This window comes from Typopeltis vanoorti, chromosome 12 (assembly GCF_054136105.1).
Source record: "Typopeltis vanoorti isolate ZY-2024b chromosome 12, IOZ_Tvanoo_1.0, whole genome shotgun sequence".
In the NCBI taxonomy this organism is placed as follows: Eukaryota; Metazoa; Arthropoda; class Arachnida; order Uropygi; family Thelyphonidae; genus Typopeltis; species Typopeltis vanoorti.
The window spans coordinates 95744188-95766961 of NC_143560.1; the positions used below are offsets into that span (position 1 = coordinate 95744188).

Genomic DNA, 22774 nt, shown 5'->3' on the forward strand with positions numbered 1-22774 from the left:
AATACATTCAGAAACAACATATACAGATTTTTATTTTTCATTAATGTAAGAATTAAAAAAAAAAAAAAGCAGTCAACTGCATTCTGTCATTTACTGTTTTTATTTCTTTAGAACATGGTTCTACTTTGGAATTCAAGATGGTCCACCAGGATGTGTAATAAAAATTCATGTAATGAATCTCAATCGGCAAGGCAAACTTTTCACACATGGCATGGCACCTGTATATAAAGTTGTCCCAGGTACAGAAACGTGGGAAAGAATTCCAAATAAAGTTTCATTTAAGGTTGGTTAAATAACTTTTTGTGTAATTAGCATGATTAATAAAAGATTATATATATAAAATCCATAGCACAGCAAGAAGACACTGTGCCTATGGATTATATACCAAAACCAAGGATCAACCCAACGAGCATGTTGTCGCCATTACGGCATGAGAAATTCTCCAAGCGAATCAATGTTAGACGTTTGATTGGTCGTTTTGAGGAATAGGGTTCAATAAGCGACCTTCCACGAATAGGCAGACCGAGCTCAGTTAGGAACAAAGCCACAGTTGAGCATGTGAAGGAGAGTGTTGCAGAAGACAAGATCAACTCAGAGGTGGTCTGGACAGGTTGGAGTCTCTCGGACGTCACTCCGACGTATTCTGAAAACCTTGAACCTGTTTCCATATAAAATCCAGTTAGTGCAACAGCTTAAGCCACCAGATTATGCCCACAGATTTAAATATGCAGTCAGATTTCAAGAATTAGCAAGGAGAGATCCCCAATTTATCCACAAGCTGATAATTTCAGATGAAGCACATTTTCATTCAAATAGCTTCATTAACAAACAAATTTGCAGAATTTGGGGTTTGGAAAATCCTATGTCAATTCACCAAAGGGAATTGTACCCCCCCCCCCCCAAGTGTACGGTCTGGTGTGGGGTGATGTTGGAAGAAGTGATCGGACCTTACTTTTCGAAGACCACTTTGGGAACTCTGTCAGTGTTACAGGAGATGAATTTTTCTTACTCCTAGCAGTTCAAGATAAATATGACATATGGTTCCAACAGGATGGAACGACAACTCGCATAGCAAGGGCCACAATCCAACTGCTCATGCAAATTTTTGAGAGAAAAATAATTTCCTGGTTGCGACATAAGTTGGCCATCACGTTCTCCACATCTGAAGACTCCTGATTTCTTCCTATGGGGCTATCTCAAAGAAAAAGTTTATGTTAACAAGCCTCAGACACTCCAACAGCTGAAGAACAATATTCAGGCTGAAATCAAAGCACTGGAACCTGAAACACTAAGAGGTGTCATGAAAAACACCTTAGAAAGGGCACATTTGTGCAAAGCAGAAAATGGATGCCATTTATAAGATTTGATTTTTCACACCTAGTGTAAATTTATTTCCTATGTATACTATATATGATGCTATGATATTGTAAATTTAAAGCAAAAAATAAAGGAGTAATTAGATATTGAAACCCCTTTGTGACTTTTGGCCCATCCTGTATTTTACGACATAATCTACACTGGGCATCAGAAGCATCTTCGTCTCCTTTAATTGCAAATCACAATGACAAATAGCTTGTATCTTAATAACTAGTAGACATTTGTGAGATATTGGACAGCAATTGCTTTTTCTTGCTGTTGGAAACTCTGGCTGTTTTCTTTAGAGTTCTTTATTTTTCCAAGTCCATTGTGAATCAAGTTGATTTAGATGTAAATTAGTTGTTGATGAAAATTAATGTAAACAGCATTATTATCTGAGACCTCCAGGGAGTCAAGGACTCATCGACTTATACGGAAGCTATAAATGAGCCCAAACCAGCTATCATACTTTCCCTTAAACTCGTTCACACTAGATGCACTCACTACCCCTAAAGGCAAATTATTTCACTTGCTCACTGATCTCTGGGAGAAAAACGTAGTTCTTACTCCTTTTTTGACTGTGAACAAACTCAACTTCCATGGATGCCCCGGTGTTCTCTCCCCACCTTCCATATAACAAAAAAATTTCATCAGTTGATATCCTATAACTAACCCATTCAAAAGTTTATAGACCTCTATCATATCATCCCCCTCTTTCTCCTGTTAATCAGAGTCTGCAATCCACATACTCACAATCTGTCCTCATAATCTGGATATAATCTGTAACTCTTCTTTGCACCCTTTCCACAGCTTCTTTATCCCCTTGGAACCCTGGAAACCAAATCTGTGCACAATAATCCAGGTGTGGTCTCATCAAAGCCTTATAAAGAGGCAAAATGACTTCCTTATCCTTACGTGTCAAGGTTCGTTTCAACATTGCAATTATCCTCTGAGTTGTATTTGCAACTTTTGCTATGTGACCTTTGAACTTTAAATTTCTATCCACCAATATGCTAAGATCCCTTGCCTCTTCGATTTCTTGTAGCATAACCCCGCTAATATAATATGCTGCTGGAACTCTGTTCATACCAAAGTGCATAACTTTACACTTACTAACATTAAACTGACAGCCATTTTCGTTTGTCCAAATTTCCAGGCTATTCAAATCATTTTGTAATTTGCTGAATATCAGTAGCATCTGTGATTGCCCTGCCTATCTTCACATCATCAGCAAACAATTGCACATCGGATGTTAGATCCTGCCTGATGTCATCAATGTATAGATTGAACAATAATGGTCCAAGGACTGAACCCTGAGGTACACCATTGGTCACCTTAAATCTCACAGATTCACACTCACTGTATAGCAGTTTTTGATATCTGTCTGTCACCCATCCATCCAAGTCAAGAGTTTATATTTCAATCCCATATTCTCCGGTTTATGCAACAGCCTTTCATGTGATATCCTATCAAATGTCTTAGAATAATACAACATCGTAACATTATTATAAAATATGAGCAAATAGCTAAAACATGACCTTCCTTTAGTAAACCCATGCTGTTCCTTGCAGAGTATAGCATGTTTGTCTACCCATTTCTGTACGTGAGTTCTTACCAACTTCTCTAAAATTGTCACTACCACACCAGAGATGCTGATAGGCCAGGAGTTAGCCATCTCAGTTTTTGTACCACCATTGTACAATGAAACTATCATACATTCCTTCCATTCCTGTAGTATCATTCCTAAGCTGAGACTATTTATACAACCATGTGAAAGGCTTAGCCAATTTTGCTGAACATTCCTTTACTGACCAAGCGTTCGCTCACAAAAAATACAGCTCTCCAATGTTTCAAGTTCCTTAGTACTGTGAGTTTTTGCTCTCTTAAGGTTTCTGCCTGGTCTCTGACAAAAACTAACCAGTTCGAAATACCTTTCAGGCCAGCGAAACTTTATCAAAATGGACCAATAGGAGGTGAATATATGAATACTGTCATAGCAGTCATGTCTCCTATAAGATCTGGCTAAGGCAACTCGTAAATACCAGCGAGTGTATTCTCAAGGAAAAGAAGGAGTAGCCATAGTATTCAACACAAAATACGAGGCTAATCTTCTTGAATGGCAGGCAGTCTCAAGTAAAGTAATGTGGGCAAATATGAGAATGGGGAACTGGACAATGAGACTTATTTGTGCCTATGGTCCCACAGAAGGTTCTACTAAGGTAGAAGTGGAGGAATTTTTTGAGGCTTTAGAAAAAGCAACTGACACAATGAAAAATGAAAAGTTGGTCCTTGTTGGGGATCTAAATAGCAGAGTAGGAAATGATTGTGAGACATACAAAAATATTTTGGGAAAATTTGGAGAAAAGAGCAAAGCTAATAATAATGGCAAATATCTGTTGGATTTCTGCTCAGGACATGGACTGGTTATTACTAACACCATGTTCCAACATAAAAATGTGCACAAATTCACATGGAGAGAAGAGGCTAGGAATAAGAAAAGTCTCATTGACTATGTTATTGTTGATAGTGATGTTTTCTTCCTGGTGCAGGACACCAGAGTGTACAGAGGATTTGAAATTGGAAGTGATCACTATTTAGTCTTGAGCAGGATAAAATTGAATTTCATATTGAAAAGAATAACATGTAAGAAAGTTTTAAAGCGAATAAAAGTTGAGCAGCTCTCAGATGTGAACTGTAGACTAAAATACACAAAGATTATTGAAGAAAAAATGAAAGAGTTTGAGAACAGGAATCAAACCTTGGAGATTCACTGGCAAACTCTGAAGAAAACATTGATTGATTCTGCCAGAGAGGCATGTGGTGAGGTTGTTTGTAAGGATAAAAAAATCAGAACTCCCTGGTGGACACAGGAAGTTAAAGAAGCAGTGAAGGAAAAGAAGAAAGCATACCAAAAGTTAATGGCAAATAAGTCAGCTTGTGCTCTTAGAGAATATAGACACAAATGCAAGAATGCTAAACACTGTGTAAAACTAGCTAAACAAAAGTCATGGGAGGACTTTGGCAAGAATATAGAAAATAAATATCAAGAAGGTGGCAAAATATTCTGGAGGTTGTTGAAGAAACTTAAGAATGGAGGAAAGAGTGCTGTAAAAGGAATTAGAGATGATAAAGGTGACATGAAAATGGGTGAAAAAGATATCCTTGAAGTATGGAGTAATTACTTTGAAAAACTGCTAAATGAAACAAGCAGTGATGACAGCACAGTGGTAAAAAACACTGACCAGGCATGCAGTCAGGAATACATATCCATACTTGAAGTAGAAAAAGCCATCAAAGGCTTGAAATGTGGAAAGGCAGCAGGAGTAGATGATATTCGACCAGAAATGCTGAAGTATGGTGGTATAAGAGTATTACAGTGGCTGCACTGCATAGTTCAGAAAGCCTGGACAGAGGGACGAATTCCCGATGATTGGAGTAGAGCTCTCATAGTACCCATATATAAAAAGGAAAATAAAACTGCATGTGAGAATTACAGAGGTATTTCCCTACTGAGTGTTCCTGGCAAGATCTATGCAAGTATACTTGAGAAACGGTTGAGAAGAATTGTGGAAGAAAAGCTTGGTGAAGAACAAGCTGGATTCAGGCCAAATAGAGGCTGTCAGGATCAGATCTTCACTTTACGACAAATAGTCGAGAAAGCATGGGAATATAACAAAGATCTGTATTTAAGTTTTATCGATCTGGAAAAGGCATATGACAAGGTGCCAAGAGAGAAGCTATTCAATACGCTGCAGTTATATGGTGTGAATGGGGCATTATACCAAGCAATACTTAGTCTTTATTTGAGTTGTAAGTCAGCAGTCAGAATTGAAGGAAGTACAGGAAGATGGTTTAATGTTAAATCTGGTGTGAGACAAGGATGTACATTATCCCCTCTGTTATTCATTATCTATATGGATCACATTATGAAGGAAAGTGGTATTAAACATGATATCAAAATTGGAGATGTTAATGTCAGCTCTTTGTTTTATGCGGATGATGTTATACTTCTAAATAAATCTGCTACAAGTCTGCAAGATTCTCTGACTAAATTGAATAGCTGTTGTAATAGATATGATATGAAGGTCAGCAATAAAAAGACAAAGACAATGAAAATAGGCAGAATCATTGAAAATGTCAACTGTGTTGTGAATGGAGAACCTGTGTAACAAGTAAAACATTTCAGCTATTTAGGCACGATTTTTACTGAAGATGGTAAATTAAATATAGAAATAGACAACAGAATCAGCAAAGCTGGTATGGTGGGAGGTCAATTGAATAAATTCATATGGAATAAGAGAGAAATTAGTCGGAACACTAAATTAGCTGTATACAAGACAGTGTTCAAACCAGTTTTAACTTATGGATCTGAGAGCTGGGTCAGAAGTAAAACACTTGACCAAAGACTAGAGACCACAGATATGAGAGTCCTGAGAATGATTATAGGCGTGAACAGATGGCATCAATGGCAATATCATATTAAAAACGAGAATATTAGGAAAGAACTTGACATTGTCAGCATCCAGGAATGCGTTAGCAGAGCTAATCTCAGGTGGTATGGTCACTTAAATAGAATGGGCGAGGAAAGATTAGCAAAACAAGTGTTCTCTGCCAGGGTGGCAGCAAAACGACCCAGAGGAAGGCCAAGATATAGGTGGATTGATACGATACAAAGTGCTTTAGACGATAGAAATATAAGATCTGATAATGTTGGAGTCTTGACAAGTAACAGACTGATTTGGAGGAAAATTTTAGATAGGAAATTAATAATGATGTAATTTTTTTCATGTAGTACTATCATATCCTGTACACCCCTTGAGGGTACATGGCAGGAATTTGATGATGATGATGATGATGATGATGATGTATTCTCGTAAGTTCTCTGGTCAAATTTCATATGAAACTTTTATATTTTCTATATTCGACTTTGAAATACTGCTGGATTTAACATCCACTTAATTTTTATAAATTTTGCATCGCCAAAGTGAAGCCTCTTGGCTCTTTATTTTAGTAAAAAATCTGTATCATAATTGAATTCCCCGTATGCTTCCTCAAGGGATATACAGAATATTGTGATAGCACTACAAGTTTGTATCATTACTAATTTACTATCAACAATTTTCCTCTAAATTAATCTGATACATAAATGCAAGATTAAAGTCCTGATTGTCAGATGTTATATCTTGGTCTTCTAAGGCATTTCTTAGATCTTGGTCCTTCTCTGTTTCTTTTTATTGCCATCCTGGCAAAAGATACTTGTTTTGTTAACCTTCCCTCTTGCATTCTACAAGTGGCCATATCACTTGAGGTTAACTCTGTTCACTTGCTCCTGATATTCCTTCCTAATTATCCTCATTTTTAATATGGTTCTTCTACTGATGCCATCTTTTCACTCCCCTAATCTCTCAGATCTGTAAGTTAAAATTTGTTTCAATGCCTTTGTGGATCCTACTTCGTCTTAACCTATACTTTGGATCCGATATTTAGTTATTACGATGTTCTTAAACAATTGATAGGTTGCTAGTTGATTTCTAATCCAAATATACAGAAAATTTATATTTATAGACTGCGTCACTCTATATCTGAATTAGTTCAAGAATTGAAGAAAAACCAACTCTCAACTATTTCTCCTTTATATGTTGTTATTATGTTTACAGGCCGAGTTTATTTAACTTACTTATCTTTCCCGCTTTGGTTCGAATATTTTTATGGATGGTGCAGTAAAAGAGATTCAGGCAAAATACAACTTTAGATTAACAAAAACAAACATTTAATTTTAGGATCACAAATTATACACTTAAGTTCAAATCACTAAATGAGATATTATAAACATTTTAGCTCTTGTGATAATACAGTCATATAATTTTAAGCAATGGTAAATCTGTTGTCCGAAACACAGCCTTCACAAAATTCAATTATACACTTGGTAAAGCTCAAAGTCATAAAGTTCCTTGGTAACCACTTACACAAATATCTCACAGTTACTTAAGTTTCAAATACAATATAATGGCAGCAACACTTTTTCACAAGTATACACTTTTAAATCCACACTAAAGCTAATCTCCTCAAAAATGTTACTGTTAATATGGGGATTTTTTAGGAAGAAACACGCACATATCTCTGCATAGGAATATCAATGGTTGGAATATTCTTACCGGTAATCTTCCTTTTTCATCTACTTATATACGAACACTTTTTATAACTTTATACACTTTAAAGAATTAACGGCACTCATTAAAGCAAATCTTCTTAGTAATAACTGAATTAATTAACGATCACAATTCACATGGTTAAATGTTCTTGCATGAAGTAAAACGCTTGTACTATCTTAGACATTACTTGACCAATTCAGTATTCTACTAATCACTCACGAACTAAGGTGACACACAACAATTCCTTAACTTGAAGTTTTCATGCACAGTTGCCTATTCCTCCGGCATTCAATTAATCCTCTAGGCACCATAATTCTTAACACAGCTATCGTTAAACTCAACCTTGTTGCCTCTAATTATTCTCTAGTTACTCCGTGCTATGCTTCAAGTTTCCGTGTGTCCTTGAAAAGTCGGCCCTGAAATTAAATCTCAACTAAAGTACAGCTAGTCATTCAGTAGTCACTTAGCTATCTTCCGTTACTTTATTTGTTATTCTGCAACTTACTAGCTAACCCGCTCCACGACTAGCAGACTTTAATTAGCTACTTGATGACTCACCGACTCGCTAATATCGCACTCTGATTCCCCGAATCAATCTCCTTTTTTCTTTCCTTCCTCCGAATGCCGAATTAGAATATCCTCCTTTTTTCAGCGTTCCTAGCTTATATATCCCTTCTTCCCGCCTAAATTGTTCTCGTGCTCTCTTTAACTAAAATCCTTTCCAGTAAACTTTCAACATTCTCCCTCATGCTCTGTTCCAAACTCGCGCAAGCTATCTAACCTACGTTTCCATGACAACAAAACAAAATATAATAAAATTGAGGCATTGCATAACGTTATACCTCTACAAACAGGAACAAATAAAGAATATTTACATTTCAATTAATATGCAGTTAAATGTTAAATACAAACTCCTATAATATTAACATAGCAATAAATAAAATAACTTAATAATATTTTAATACAGAGTTTTTCTTTATTAGTGCACATACTTGATTAAATAATTAAATATTAAATCAACTTATAGGTAGTTTATATGAATATTAATTTATAAATAAGTGATTTACATTAAATAATATTTACAAATGTAGCCTTTGCCATGGTGGATTATGTTGGATTCTGAAGAGAGTATTAATAATTTAAATTTCTCTTCATTCAGAATCCAACACCGTATTGTATATAGTTAGTTTAGTGTTTTGACTAATTTCTCTCTTATTCCATATAAATTTGACTTCCGACCATACCAGCTAAGCGAATTCTTGTTATCTCTTTCCATATTTTATTTGTATCTTCACTAAAAATTGTGTCTAAACAGCTAAAATGTTTTACTTGTTCTATATGTTCTCCATTTGATCCGGTTGATGTTTCAAACTGCCTTTTTCATGGCCTTTTATTAACGATTTTTATGTCAAATTTATTACAGCAGTTATTCAGCTTAATTAGGAAATCCTACAGACACTTTTGCTGGACTTATTTAGGAGTATAATATCATCTGCATAAAGTAAAGAGCTAAGATTAATGTCTCCAATTTTGATATCAGGTTTTATGCTAATTTCCTTCATAATGTGATCCATATAGATGATTAATAACAGTGAAGATAACGTGCACTCTTGTCTTGCATCCATTTTAACATCAAACTATTTTCTTGTACTTCCCTTGCTTCTAACTAACTTCTGGCTTTCAATTCAAATATATACTATGTAATCCTTAATATAGTCCCCCCCCCCCCCCCCCCCCCCCCGTTGCTCCCACCATAAAAGGTTATTTGCAAATCTATATTACATTTTTGTACTATGGGTGAGCTAAGGATATTTTTTCCTTATTTTATTTTATTTTTAATTTATTTTTTACATAGTCCGGAAATCCTTCTCTAGAGACCAAACATGGAACTTTTTCAAATCATTTCAGGCCTTCAATAAGTGGGTTTATACCATAACGTGTAGTGTTTTAACACCTTTTATCTTGATCCCCTTGTCGCATTCTTTTTTTCAGATCTACAAAACTCTACAATACAGATCTGTTATATTCTAATGATTTCTCAGCACCCATGGTCAACTGGGCGACAGCGAGTGGGTGCCAGACATCTGGGCGACAAAATAATAGATCAAATATGCAATGCAAATAAAAAAAAAATTATAATTTTCTTTATGAAAATCACTCTTTTCTATTGATCTACTACCTGGAACATAAAATTTGAAAAATTCTTGCTTTTAATTAAGTTTATTTTTATGGCGTAAAATTACAAAATTGTATAGAAGTTATATTGAAATTTCCCATGCAAAAAATGAGTCAGCTAGTTAATAAATATTTTGTCGTTTGCTTTCAAAATTTATTTTTAAAGAACTTACTGTGAATCTAAAATAAGTATGTATAAGAGAATCATTTTCAAAAATGAGTTACAAGTCTTTCTAAGCTTCATTGCATAAGGTTTCTTCTTTGGGAATTTATCATTTGTGCATTTTGTGCAGTTATTTAGTTCAGTAAACATTCGCAAGATATTTTGGCTTTTATTGAACAATCAAGACTAGTTGATTTTTATTACATTGTTTCCGATATTTGTGTCCAAGTTAAAGTTACAACATGCAAAGAACAACTGTAAGTAAATAAAAGGTATATATTCAAAATTTATAATCTTAATCATATACTGATTTTTTTTTGGGACTATTGTTGTTTTTTTTAACACTTGGCATATTTATAAGTAACATGAAGCAAATTGTATATCTAAATTAATTTAAATAAATTTTAAATTATTGATTATCTGTCAAATGAAACAAATTGCTAAGCACAATTAATATGAATCTTTTATTTGTGTCTTTGGGTGACAGAAACTTAAAAATTTTTAAGTTTCTGTCGCCCATATGATGGTTGCCTAATTAACCACTGTCCACTTGACCATCACCCTTTCTCAGCTGTTTTTCTTAAAGTGAAAATCATCCAGGCAGTCTTCTTTCTGGCCTGAACTTGGCTTGCTCTTCTCCAAATTTTTTTCCACAAATTTTCTTGGCCTTATCTCAAGTATTCTTGCATAAATCTTTTTAGTAAGGAAATTATTCTGTAGTTCTCACATTCAGTTTTATTTCTCTTTTTATAGATGGGTATTATAAGAGCTCTAGTTCAATCATCTGTAATTCAACTCTCTAACTGGGCTTTCTGAATTATGCAGTGTAGCCACAGTAAAACTTTTATACCTCTGTATTTGAGCATTTCTGGTTAGACATCATCTATGCCAGCTGTCTTTCCACATTTCAGATTTGTAATGGCTTTTTCTAAAGTAATTTCTCCAGACATCTAGAATATCTTTATCTTCAGTTTTCATGTTGCCTTTTATCAATAATCTTAGAATCCTTTACAGTAGGTACTCTTTTCTCCATTTCTAACTTTTTTTCATTGTTCTTACCAAAGTATTCCCAAGTTTAATTGGTTTTGCATGTTACTTCACTTTCTTACATTTTTTTTCTGTATTCTCTCAGAACACATGCTTACTTACTTCCCAGGAACTTTTGATATGATATGCCTTCTTCTTTTTCTTGACTGCCTGTTTCCACCATGCTTCCACCTGCATCCTGAATCCACCATGGAGTTCTAGTTTTTCTGTCTTGCAGACAACTCTCCATGTTTTTTCTGGCTTAATCAAACAATGTTTTTCTTCAAGGTTTGCCACTGAATCTCCAAGGTTTGGTTTGTTTTTTAAGCTCTGTCATTGTTTCTCAAATACTATTTTTGTATTTAAGTCTGCAGTTCAGCTCTGAAAGCTGCTCAACTATGCTTCTTTTTAAAACTTTCTTACACACTTTACTTTTCAGTGAGATATTTGATTTTATCCTGCTGAAAAGTAAATGGTAATCACTTCTGATTTCAATGTGTCTCTGATCATTTGTATTCATGTCCTTAACCAGCCCAGCATAAAAATGTTGCTATCAACAATAACATACTCAATTAGACTTTACTTAATTCTTTTATCTTCTCTCCATGTGAATTTGTGCACACCTTTGTTAGAACATGCTGTTAAATCCATGAGGTACTTTCCATTATTATTAGCTTTGCTCTTTCCTCCAAATTTTCTCAAAACATTTCCATATGCTTGGTAATCATTTCATATTCCATTGTTTAGTCTCCAACAAGAACCAACTTTTTTCTCTTTTTCCTTGTGTCAATTTTCCTCTGTAATGCCTCAAAAATTCCTTCATTTCTTCCTTTGTAGAAGCTTCTGTCAGACCATAGGCAGAAAAAAGTCTCATTGTCCAGTTTTCCTCATTCTGATATTTGTCAACATCACTGTAATTGATATTGTCTGCATTCAAGAAGATTTTCCTCATATTTAGTATTGAATACTATAGCCACTCTTCTTTTTCCCAATCACTATTTCATGAATATAATATCTTGTGTTTGTTGCTTTGAAGATTCTCACCAGTTTTTTTGTCTTCTTTGTTTTGTTAACACACATTATGTTGAGTTGCTACTCATGTGATTTTTGTTGATAGTGCCAGTCTTGATCTCTGCTAATGTTGAGTTGAAGTATTCCAGTAGCTGACTTTTCACTGTTGTTCTGGTTTCTTGATGAAACAACAGGGACCTTGTTTAACTAGGAACTACCCCAGCTGCCATGTTGTACCATCATTTTATTTTAGTTTAAGCCATTAAGAACACAATTTGGTTGTTTAACCCAAATTTTCAGCCCATTCTTGTTCATTCAGTATCCAGGTAGATGCCTACTAAAGGGACGTACCATGAGAAGGTAAACAGTGTACATCAGGTGAGAAGCCATAGCTAATTTTCCATATTCCTTAAATGACTATGTGGAGATCACCTCTCAGCTTTCCGGCTTTGATCCTTTAGTGACTGTGCATATAGGTATAAATTTCACTAATTTAGAAATTAATTGGCTGTTGGGAAAAATAAAAATGGATTGACATTGATGATAATGTCTAGTTGATGAATACAAAGAACTGGTGATTTAGAAGATATTATTTATCATATTTTTCAATAATGGAAAGAGGCAGAATATTTGAAGGAATCTGTTTAAATCATTATTTTTAATAAAGGAATCTTAATTACAGAGTTGGTTAAGTGTTAAAGTTAGATAACTGGGAGGAACACCTGATGTAGGTAACAGAAATTGAAACCTCTGATCTAACATCCAGTTAGACCATCCTTACTTCCTAATGTTCTCTTAATAAATAACCTGAAAGATTATGTTGTTTTGGCTGTAATTCTATACATTATAATTGTACACTAAAAAAAAAATCATGTGGGTTATTGCACAGTTAAACAGAGCTTTCTTCTATTTTCAACTGGGCTAACAGAAAAGAATCAGCTTCTAAAAGGGAGGGTGTGTGTGGGACTTCCAAAAAAAGTCCCACACAAAGCCTCTTGAGCATAGAAATATTCCAAAGGAATTCACTATGGTAGGCTATCCACAATATAAGCGGCACTTCATTGGACTATAGGCATAGTTATTTCAGTTATTAAAATGGATAACTGATGAAGTTAAAAAAAAAAAATTATTGTTGGAGACCTAAACAGCAGCACAGGAAATGAATGCCAGAATTATACAAATATTTGGAGAAAATTTGATAAAAAAAAAAAGGCAGACATAATAATTATTAAATACTTGCTAGATTTCGGTTCAGCTCCATTGCAATAGACATAAACATGTGCATAAATTAAGTTAGAGAGAACTGAAGAAACATCTAGTCTTATTAATTACATTATTGCTAATAGCATCATCCTTTCAGGGATTTAGGCCCAGTGGTCTGTTCCAGTCTCTTTCCATCTTTTCCTTGGTCTTCCCTAACTTCTGTATCCTCCAACTGGGTGGTATCAGAATATTTTTTTGAGTAGTCTTGAACTGTCCATTCCTTCAATATGTTCGATCCCATTTTTTCAGTGTTCATATACTTTGTCCAATACTGAGTCTATTTTTAGCTCTTTACATATTTCTGTGCTTCTTCTTTTGTCCCAGAGAGTATAGCCTTTTGTCCTTTGCAGGAATTTCATTTCTCCAGTTTCTGTTTCTTTTTTCTTCTGCAGTTTTTATGGTCCATAATTCACTTCCATACAGTAGAGAAGGTCTTGCCAAAACTTTATTACTATTATTATTACATTACACCTCCAGGGAGTCCAAAGACTCATCGAAAGAGGGCAACTACTTTACAACTTGCTGTCTCTACCCTCAATCCACAAACTACAACAAACCACAACTACACCAACGCCATCTACTGCTCACCACCACTAGGTGGTGGTGAGCAGTAGATGGCGTTGGTGTAGTTGTGGTTTCACAACTTTTTCACAGACAATCAAGCATCCATGCCACAGCGGGATTCGAACCTGCAGCCTTTCGGCTGGAAAGCGGATACGCTAACCACTCGGCCAACTAGGCTGGCTGTGCTGTGGAGATGCTACAGTAGATATCATAAACTTTTTAATATCATAATCTTTATAAATTCTTATTCTTGTATGCTTTTGAATTTGGTTTGGTTTGAAAATATTATTGATCATTCCTGTTATCTTTAGAAAATTTGAAATTTTGATGTAAATGTCAGCTTCTTTTGTATATGATATAGCACATCCAAGGTATATGAACAGTAACTTGTTCTAAAATTTTATTTTCAATCATGATTTTACTTCTGACTGGAAATGGTTCTTTAAAAGCTGCGATTTTTGTTTTGTCTGTTGATATTCGCATTCCAAATTTTTTCCCCCTTATGTTTGTGTTCAGGTAACCCTTGTATAACGCAGATGTTAGGTTCCACAAAAATGGCGCGTTATATAAATCACGTTATGCGAGACTCAGATTGCATAGAAAAAGTAGGGTTAGGTTCCGAAATCATTTTTTTCTTAAGATTATATAAACAATGACATATCCAACAAAAATAAATTTTTATTTAATTCAGATAATTTATGTAAGTTAAGAAAACAAATAAATTATGAAACAAATACATAGTATAAAATTATAAAAAAATTATAAATTGTACGTAAACTTCATGTTTCAGGCCAAATAAAATAAAGTGTAAGTTTTAATCGTCATCACTCTCTTCAAAACTAACTTTGTAGATATTCTTTATTTATGAGTGGTCGGAGGTCAACGCATTTGAAATCTCTTGGACATCATTTGCATAATTCTCATTGCATACTCATTGCAAAAATACATGAAAAGATAAAGGGTTACTACAGTTTGTAGACTGTGTTATATCAAAACCACGTTATACGAGGATTACCTGTATATTGATTTTTGGAATTCATCTTCACTTCATGCTATGATTGTTTAGTCATCTGCAAACAAAATGGTATTAAGTATAGTTCCACAATTCAGTTTAAATGACAATTTTATATTTTCCTTCCATTTCTTTACTATTTCATCTATATAGATATTAAATAACAGTGGTGACATTGGGCATCCTTGACAGATCCCCCCATTTTGTAATGTTTTCAATTTTTACAGTTATTTGGTTGTTCTGATACATGTTAGTTATTGTAGCAAGCTGAGTTGGAATCTTTCGATTCTTGAGTATGGTCCACAGTTGTTCCTTTAGACTCTGTCAAAGAAGGCTTTCTGGTAGTCTACAAATGCTATGTGCATTTGTAGACTACCAGAGGGATTTTTATGTTGTATTAGTAATGTTTTTCCAGTAAGATTTTTAATGTAAAAGCCTGGTCAATGTACGATTGTCCTTTTCAAAAGCTGTTTTGTTTTTTGCAAAGTTTATCTTCTACATATGATTTTTAAGTTTTAAAGTTAATATTTGGGCATGTAACTTATAACCAGTATTTCTCTGTAGTTTTCACAGTTGCACTTATCACCTTTTTTATATATTGGGATGATAATTGCCTTATTCCAACTTTCTGGGATTTTTCCTTGCTGACAGATATTGTAAAATATTTTTTTTAAAAAAGTTGTTTGATGAATAGGATGCCTGCATATTTTATAAGTTCTATATTTATTCCATCTTCTCCAGGGGATTTTCCTGATTTGTTTTGCTCTGTTGCTTGTTGGATTTCTTATAATGTTATTTCTTCCACCGTATAGTTAGCTGTAAGCATTATGTCAGTTTAGATTCCTTACTATCTTGCCATAAATTTTGTAAGAAGGCCAACCAGGTTTTCTCTTTGATTATAATTAAATTTCAAGTTTCACTTTTTCTTTAACCTCATCATCATCATCATCAAATTCCTGCCATGTACCCTCAAGGGGTGTACAGGATATGACAGTACTACATGAAAAAATTACATCATTACTAACTTCCTATCTACAATTTTCCTCCAAATCAGTCTGTTACTTGTCAAGACTCCAACATTATCAGATCTTATATTTCTATCGTCTAAGGCACTTTGTACCGTATCAATCCACCTATATCTTGGTCTTCCTCCTGGTCATTTTCCTGCCAACCTGGCAGAGAACACTTGTTTTGCTAATCTTTCCTCTCCCATTCTATTTAAGTGACCATACCACCTGAGATTAGCTCTGTTAATCCTGGATGCTGACAATGTCAAGTTCTTTCCTAATATCCTCATTTTTAATATGATATTGCCATTGATGCCATCTGTTCACGCCTCTAATCTTTCTCAGGACTCTCATATCTGTGGTCTCTAGTCTTTGGTCAAGTGTTTTACTTCTGACCCAGCTCTCAGATCCATAAGTTAAAACTGGTTTGAACACTATCTTGTATATAGCTAATTTAGTGTTCCGACTAATTTCTCTCTTATTCCATACGAATTTATTCAATTGACTTCCCACCATACCAACTTTGCTGATTCTGATGTCTATTTCTATATTTAATTTACCATCTTCAGTAAAAATCGTGCCTAAGTAGCTGAAATGTTTTACTTGTTCCACAGGTTCTCCATTCACAACACAGTTGACATTTTCAATGATTCTGCCTATTTTCATTGTCTTTGTCTTTTTATTGCTGACCTTCATACCATATCTATTACAACAGCTATTCAATTTAGTCAGAGAATCTTGCAGACTTGTAGCGGATTTATTTAGAAGTATAACATCATCCGCATAAAGCAAAGAGCTGACATTAACATCTCCAATTTTGATATCAGGTTTAATACCACTTTCCTTCATAATGTGATCCATATAGATAATGAATAACAGAGGGGATAATGTACATCCTTGTCTCATACCAGATTTAACATTAAACCATCTTCCTGTACTTCCTTCAATTCTAACTGCTGACTTACAACTCAAATAAAGACTAAGTATTGCTTGATATAATGTCCCATTAACACCATGTAACTGCAGCGTATTGAATAGCTTCTCTCTTGGCACCTTGTCATATGCCTTTTCCAAATCAACAAAACTTAAATACAGATCTTTGTTATATTCCCATGCTTTCTCGACTATTTGTCATAAAGTGAAGATCTGATCCTGACAGCCTCTATTTGGCCTGAATCCAGCTTGTTCTTCACCAAGCTTTTCTTCCACAATTCTTCTCAACCGTTTCTCAAGTATACTTGCATAGATCTTGCCAGGAACACTTAGTAGGGAAATACCTCTGTAATTCTCACATTCAGTTTTATTTCCCTTTTTATATATGGGTACTATGAGAGCTCGACTCCAATCATCGCGAATTCGTCCCTCTGTCCAGGCTTTCTGAACTATGCAGTGCAGCCACTGTAAGACTTTTATACCACCATACTTCAGCATTTCTGGTCGAAAATCATCTACTCCTGCTGCCTTTCCACATTTCAAGCCTTTGATGGCTTTTAACCTACTTATTCATATTCTTTAGAATTTTGTATGTATTTGGTCTCTTCACTATATGATCTCTTTCCAGTTTTGCTATCCCGTGTTTCTCTATTTTTTTTTTTTTTGAACATGCTTTTTTTGCTATTGCTCTTTTGTATTTATAATTAATTTTTGCTTCTAGTGATTTTGTGTTTATCCATTGTTTATATGCTTCTGTCTTATCTTTGATTATTATTGCTGCAATGTTTTCATCCCAGTTTCTTATTCTCTTTCTCCTCTTTCATTTACTTTTTGTTCTGAGGCATTCTGTTGCTGCATTTATTAATACATTTGATACATTAACCATTGTTAAGTTTTGGAGATGGTCTTAATTGGGAGGATGAATGGCGAACAAGAGTGGATAGCTTGCAGAGAGAGAGGTTCAGAGGTTGAATGTCTTGGAAATGAGTTGTGAAGCGTGAAAGAAGAGATTAAGTGACTGGAAACTATTAATGCAAAGCAAATCAGAGTAGGAGTGAGAGAGAGTTATGGGAATGATAAAAGGGGAGAGATTAGAAACAGTAGAGGAGAAGGAATGAGAAAAATGCAAGGGAGTGCTGGAACCAGGAGTGAAGAGATGCCAGGATAACATGTAAGTAGCGAAACAGTGAAAGAAAGTGTTAGAGTAGAGATAGTGAGGGATGCAGGTAAGCAAGGAAGGAACAGAGTGGTAAGAGGTGTGATGTATGGAGACTTAACGAGATGTGTAAAATAGAATGCCTGAGGAGTGTTTGCCTGGAGGAACAATAGAAAGTGTGGCTATGGCAATTAAGGTTGGTGAAAGGGTGAATGAGATGATTGTGACGGTGGGCACGAACGACTTGAGAGGCAGTGTAAATCTGGTGGCAAAAGATCTGAGGTTCATGCTTGAGGTTGTACAGAAGAAGATTCAGAGGGGGAAGATAGTGTGTGTTGCCCATGTATGATAATGCAGAGCTGAGAAGAAGAGCATTAATAATGAATAGTATGATAGCCAGAATGTATCAAAAGTTAGGCGTGGAATACAGGGATGCTTAGAGGGCATTTGACTACAGAAAGGAACTGTATGTGAGAGACAGCTTGCATTTGAATGAGGAAGCATGTAGGCGTCTGGAGAGAATGCTGTTCTCTGAATGAGTCAGTGTGTTAATGCAGGGAAACTAGAATTATCACGGTGGATGGTAGCAGGGATGACCTCTTGTGGGAATAGATGCTTAGGAGAAGGGGGGGGGGGGATACATCAGATAATGCTGAATCCAGTGGAGTCTGGAGAGGATAATGATAGGTATAGAAACATTGACATTTTTATTCTTTATACTAATGCCAGGAGTATCCAGAATAAAGGAGATGAATTGGTGTCATCGATAGCATCAGCCTATCTAAAAATTATTGTGATCTCTGAGATGTGGTTGACAGGAAATGATATACTAACAGGAATAGAAGTAGCAGGATACAGCATTTTTTTAACAGGCTAGGAAGGGAAAATGCAGTGGTGGAGTACTACTTATGATAAGTGATGACATATCCTTTCAGAGTGGAGGATTTGGTGGGCAAATGGCACTAATGGTTTTGAAAGCATATGGTGCGAGGTTGAGGCAGGCAGGAGAGGATATTTAGTGGAGTGTTGCTACAAGACAGGAAGCATATAAGGTGAGAAGCAGGAGATGTTTAGGTAGTTGAGCTTGGCAAGTGCAAGAAGAATGATTATTATGGGAGATTTTAACTCCTATTCCCTTATTTTTACATGAAGAGGAAATCACATGTAGTAATAAGGGAATGGAATTTCTAGAATTCTTGAGGAATAAATGTTTTAGGCAACATGTAGTAGAAGGAACAAGAGGATCAAGTGTTTTGGATTTGGTCATAGCATCAGAAGAGCTGATTTTAATCGAGATGGGATCTCTGCTCCCAGGTGGAGAGAGTGACCATGTGGTTTTGACTTGGAAGATAAATAGACATGTAGGAGTATCATTCATAAGGCAGGTGATTATAATTGTCTTAGATATCAACTTGGGGCAGTTCCATGGAGAGAGGAATTGGTAGGGGAGGTATCATTAGTGTTTGGGAAATTATGAAGGAATATTTATTAGCAGTAATAGCAAGCTATAAAACACAAGTGAAGAAGACAACACAATTTTGTGTAAAATGGATGACAAGCGATATCAAACAGGAACTGCAGTTAAAAAAGACGTATAAAGAGAGGAGTGGAGAGCAGATGCATGAAGAATATGAGACTCAGGCCAGGAGAGTGACTAGTATGGTAAGGAAGACAAAACTGGAATATGAGAAGAGATTGGTCCTGAGATCCAAAGAAAATCCTAAGGAATTTTTTAGCTATATGGTCAGTAGAAGGAAAAATGATTGTGGAAAGATGACATTATTGAATAAAAATGGGAACAGAGTGACTGCAAAGGACATAGTGGAGTTGTTTAACAAACACTTTATTGGGATATTTCATCCTGGAGAAGTAGGTTTTAATACTAGAGGGATAGGGTGGGTTCAAGGTGTAGAAGTGCAAGAGGAGAGCGTGTTTCAAATACTGAGTACTCTGGATGTCAATAAAGCAGTGAAATGAGATGGAATTTTGCCACAGGTTTTGAGAGAATGTGCTAAAGAACTTACAGCTCTGTTGACTTGGCTTTTCAATGAAAGTCTGGCCAAGGGAAAGGTACTAAGAAGTTAGAAGGAGGGTAAGATAGTGGCATTACATAAGGGTGATATCAGACTGGAAGTGTCTAATTATAGACCGGTTTGTGTTTTATCAGTAGTTAAGTTCTTGGAGAGTAGTGTGTGTGAAGGATAGTGGAGGACCATATACATTGGACAGATGAGAGTTATTTTATCTGTGAGAGTCGACATGGATTTGTTAAGGGCCGGTTTTGTTTTAGTAATATGATTGCCTTTTATAATAAAGTGACAAGAACAGTTGATGAGGAAAAGGAATATTCTGCCTTTATTTATTTATTTATTTATTTATTTATTTTTTTTTTTTTTACGAATGCATTTGACAGGGTAGCACATGATAATCTGATATTTAAGTTGCAGCACATAGGTTTAGATGTCAGGTTAATGAACTGGATTCAGGATTGTCTGTCTGATAGGTATCATAGAGTTGTGTACGGCAGAGCAATATCAAGGAAGCAGAAGATTACAAGTGGGGTTCCACAGGGCTCAGTACTGGGACCTGTATTGTTTAACCTTTATGTCATTGACATTGTCAATGGATTGCAGGGCGATATTCAGTTGTTTATGGATGATGTGAATCTGGGAAAGGTTATTAGTAATAGTGCAGATGTGGTAGCTTCTACCACATAGAGGTAGAGGCTACCGCTATGTTGTACATATAGGATTGCTGCAATACTGAGGACGCTGTCCGCCCATCAAAGTATGAGCGTTGATCACTTTTTTTAAAAAATGGAAATTATTGAGTATTGATAAACTCAATCAGGAAAGTATATGAACAATGCTTTCTTAATGAAAACATCCTGAAACTCCATCTCCAAGAAGGAAGGCAAAGGGCATTCCTTTGTCCAGCAATCCAATTTTCTGAGAACATTGACTAATGAAAGGTATGACTCCAACTGAAGTTAAAACCAACATAGATAATACTTAAGGGGAATCGGAATCTGCTTCCTCATTTTCAATAGTAAAAAGCGGGCAGCTCTATTTAAACATAGCAGAGAGAAAGCTTAGAAGATGGCCATCCACAGGCAAATGAAACCACCAAGGAAATCCACACTGTGGTGTTGAAAGACCACACTATATCCTAATTCAAGAATTTTGTATATCAAAGATGTCTGCAAGGTGGATTCTATGTTTGTTGACACTGGAACAAAAATGCACTTCATATCAAATTTTGAAAGGTTGTTTTTTTGTTTAGAGCGTTTTATGAAGATTTCATCCAATTTTCTAAAGAGATCGACTACTGATGAGACCTGGATCCACCACTACAAACAAATATGAAATAGCAATTCAAAGCAATGGAAATATCCTGAAACTCCACTTCCAAGAAGGAAGGCAATGGGTATTCATTTGGCTAGCAAAGTCATGTCACAGCTTTTTTGGATTCCACGAGAATAATAATAATAATAATTATTATTATTATTACGGGCAACTCCAAGGAGTCCATAGACTCATCGAGGGAGGCCCTAACATCATGTCAAGAACAACTATTCGACATTCACACAATATCTATCATACTTCACCTTGAAGATCAGTTATCTTCTGAAGAGCCAAATTATAAATAGAGAGTATTCTGCTAATCTTTTACAACAGTTAAATGAAAAAAATCACGAGAAAAGAACCAGTAATGGTGAAGGGAAAAAAGGGTGTTTCACCATGACAGTACACCAGCTCACATGCACAGTTGTAGCAGCCAAACAAGATTTGTTCACACCATTAAATCATGGCAAGGAAAAGTGTTTATGAGGAAGTTTTGGAAGATTGTGAAGTTTGGAATGTTTTTCCACTCTGAGGTTTACCAAAATGAAGAGAAAGAAAGAATGGAGTATACTTTCATTCATCTAAACTGTGGATAAGATTTGAGATCATTGAGAGAAGTTCATATGTGTTTTTTTGAAATTTTCTATCTACAGAAAGTAATAAAGTTGTAGGCAGATATGGACCAAGTGTTAGATAATTTGGAAACTACTTGAATCCAGTTGTATGCAAGACATGACAATACGGTTAGTGGAAGTTGAAATTGGTGCAGCAACTGTACAGGTTAGCCTTCTTAAAAAGGTGCCGAGACACCAATTTAATACCGAACTGTGTAAAAATTAAGAACAAGTTTCACTTGGCCAAAGCCCAGCACATTTATAAACGAGCGAGTTTAGCACTATTACAGGAACAGATAAATGCTACTCGCCTGGAGCTATCTAAAATAAATTCATCCATCAATGACCTTCATGACAAACTATCTAATTTTTAAACCCGGAACTGTGGGATTTCCTGGTCAGCATCTGCGACGCAACAGCTAACAAAGGATTTGCCAAAGTTAAAACTGGCACTAGAGAAAATTTGAAATCCTCCAACAACACAGTGCTACGCAGCGACTGCAGTTACAACAAGATTGCGTCGTTGTGAATTTATCATTGTTAACCTTAACCAAAGAAGCCACTAGCTAGTGCGTTAAGTCAGGGGGCAGCACAATTTTGCCATTACTTCCAAGCAAGTTCCAAAATAATGGCTTCTGTTGAACGGGGAATATACGACCTGCTCTCAACAACAGCCAGTAACATTTGGTTAGAATGTGGCCAACATCCTAATTCATTCTAAGTCTCCCAAAAATAATATCCCACATAAAGAAATCATTGCTCTAAAACACATATGGGCAGGCCAGATCCGACCCTCTACTTCTTTGATCTGGCTCTAATCTATTTCAGCGAAATTTGTCTGATTCATGGTGGGAGAAAACATGGTGTGTTCTACTAACTCACATTAAGCTTACGTCATATGACTTGTGCAAAACACACTGTTTTCTCCAACCAAAGTCTCTTTCTCACTTTGACTAGCAGCGTGTGTGAACGTGTTACAACGTGTTAGTTTGGTACTT

At 35.5% G+C, this 22774-nt stretch overlaps 1 protein-coding gene across 1 annotated transcript in view; it reads left to right on the plus strand.

The window, feature by feature from the left end:
* LOC150101026 (cytosolic carboxypeptidase-like protein 5) overlaps positions 1-22774 on the plus strand; it is a 207338-nt gene that overhangs the window by 35306 nt on the left and 149258 nt on the right. The window contains exon 3 of the mRNA XM_090401454.1: positions 112-283. Within this exon, the coding sequence (XP_090257580.1) occupies positions 112-283 (172 nt within the window). The remainder of the gene's footprint in view (positions 1-111; positions 284-22774) is intronic.